The 2,500-nt window shown below is 43.6% G+C and overlaps 1 protein-coding gene across 5 annotated transcripts in view; it reads left to right on the top strand.

Annotated features, from left to right (window-relative positions):
• The window catches only part of LOC138026919 (thyroglobulin-like), a 40,617-nt gene that overhangs the window by 25,865 nt on the left and 12,252 nt on the right, over positions 1–2,500 (top strand). For all 5 annotated transcript variants that reach the window (XM_068874379.1, XM_068874381.1, XM_068874382.1 and 2 more), the window contains one exon: positions 723–881. In XM_068874379.1, the coding sequence (XP_068730480.1) occupies positions 723–881 (159 nt within the window). The remainder of the gene's footprint in view (positions 1–722; positions 882–2,500) is intronic.

A 2,500-nucleotide genomic window follows, 5' to 3' on the forward strand; every position in this document is an offset into this window, starting at 1 on the left:
GCATATCGCTAAGTAGCCTGACTTCTGGCTGTTAGAGCGGTTTTCAATTGAGTGTCGAAAGTAATAAGCGAATCAGTTTGGTTTTGCATTACTTCACACATTGATTGGTTCAAAGTTCTAGCGCCACTTTTTCAACTAATCAGAAGTGAAACCAAAACCAATCTAGGCTCGCGCGTGCACATTTTCCCGCGCTTTTTGTCGGCTACATGTGATTACTTCGAGTTTTGATTGGTTTACTGGATTGTCAAACCAAATTACTTTGGTTTTGATTTTACGACACTTGATTGAAACTCGCTCTATACACAATTGTGGTCTCATTCAGACAGAATTCCTTCAAGCTAATCCTGCCAAGCCGACCACATGCTGGAAAGGTCCGACCACAACACCGGGAACTCTGTCCCCTACGCTTTTCGAATAGTGTGCAGAGTTAATGAACAAGGGCTGTGAGACAGCAGTAAATATGGACTCTTTTTTGCGGTATATTAATCCCGCTGACTACTTTCGTCTGCATAGACTTTCAGTCAAGCCGAGAGAACACGAATGACGTCTGTGAAACTTCAAGACTGCCACACACGAATAGTTTGAGGTTGTGACTTTTAAAAGTCCACCACACCTCTCCAACCATAACACCTCAAGTTTCTTTGTATCTCTGTTTTCAAATGTAGCTGTTGACGGAAGACTGCACTCTAAAACTTACGTGACTGTGTTTGTTTGCTTTTTAGCGTGTCCCCGTGGTGAGCCATTCATGATGTGCCTCATCAATCCTTGTGAAGGCTCGAGTTGCCCAGCGAATCCTAAAGCAAAATGCCGTGCAGATAGCTGCGGTCGATGCTCTTCCAAGTTTTTTGATAGCGACAATAATATGGTGAACTGCTCAGCAAGTAAGAATTCTCTCCATTCTGTGGTTAACAGCTCTGACGAACTTAACCGTTTTCACCGCATGAAAACATAAGCCTGGTTTTCACTAGCGACGCAAGCGTAAACACAAGCAACACACGCAAGCCCATTTTCTTGTTGTTAATTAGCTTCTAGAGCGAGTTTCAAGTGAGTGTCGTAAAACCAAAACCAAAGTAACTACTTTGGCAATCAAAAAGGACGGAGACGTTCTAGTAAACCAATCAAAACTCGAAGTAATTACACGTAGCCGACACAAAGCGCGGGGAAATGTTCACGCGCGAGCCACGATTGGTTTTGGTTTCACTTCTGATTGGTTGAAAAAGTGGCGCGAGAACTTTGAACCAATCACTGAGTGAAGTAATCATAAACCAAAGTAATTATCTTATTATTTTCGACACTCAATTGAAAACCGGTTTATTGTTCTAACAAAAGGATATAACGAACAACAAGTTGCTGAGTTTGCGTATGCTTCATGTGCTTGACTGTGGGAGCTTGACTGTGGGAGCAGTTGACTGTGGGAGCAGGGTGTGCGCTGTGCTGGGACCACTCACCAACATCAACATGGAAAAAACTACTGCTCTTCAAGAGCAGGGCTTTTCTAGTTGGGAGAGCACTTGCCTTACTTTTGAGTGTCGCGGTTTCGGCACCCATGTATACGTGGGTGTGGATTGGGGTTGTCGGTTATTTACTCGGGTCTGACATGTTTTTCCCCGAGTTTTCCGGATTTCCCTTCTCGTACAAAATCAAAATTTCATGTGATCTAGTTCAGTGAGATTGTATGTCTCCCAAAAAGTAGAGGACTTGTGTTCGTCTCGATAGCCTTGAAACTTCACTAAGGTGATGACTGCGATGATCACGATAATGTGTCGTGTAAACGAATCCAACAACCTCCAGCAATGGTGACATCTGCGTTTGAAATTACAATTAACCATAATATGTCGTGACTCTGTGCAATCACTATCGGAGCCATGTTGGCTGCGCGTGTGAGTGAGGCCCGCTTACCTTTTTTTTTTTTTTTTTTTTCGTTTTCTGGTGTATGTGTGTGTCATTTTGACCTGGAAGTGGTGCTATATAGCATTTGGTTGAAGAATGAAAGCGGTATGACATAAAAGAGCTTATATGCACATTACTTGCTCCTTGCAAGGAGCAAGGATGGCACAGTCGGTTAGTGCGCGGCCTATCCTGAGTTCGATCCCCGGATCTCACATCCTTGCTTCGACTTCTTTCCTTTCAGTGTAGCCTAAGTAGCTTTAACTACCCTTAAAACGGAGCACTGATGGAAAGAGGGGGGTAAAATGAGCGCACCGTCGGCTTCCTGGGAGAGTACTCTCTAGAGAGTAAAGGAATTTCCAACGTTAAATAACGTGTACCTTTACCTTTACCTAGAACCCCAACCTGCCCCGCAAAATATACGACTTGTTCATTGCATCGATCCCTAGGTTCTGATTAGACTATATCAAGGTAACATGCAAGATATCATAGTGGTCGGCACACTGATTTTGGTTAAATGAAGATCACCTCGCAGGCTTCGCGCGTGATTGAGCGTGAAGGAGCGGACGTTTCCTACTTTGCTTTGTTTAAACATCCAAGAAAAGGTTCATAT

Source organism: Montipora capricornis, chromosome 12 (assembly GCF_036669925.1).
Source record: "Montipora capricornis isolate CH-2021 chromosome 12, ASM3666992v2, whole genome shotgun sequence".
NCBI classification, from domain to species: domain Eukaryota; kingdom Metazoa; phylum Cnidaria; class Anthozoa; order Scleractinia; family Acroporidae; genus Montipora; species Montipora capricornis.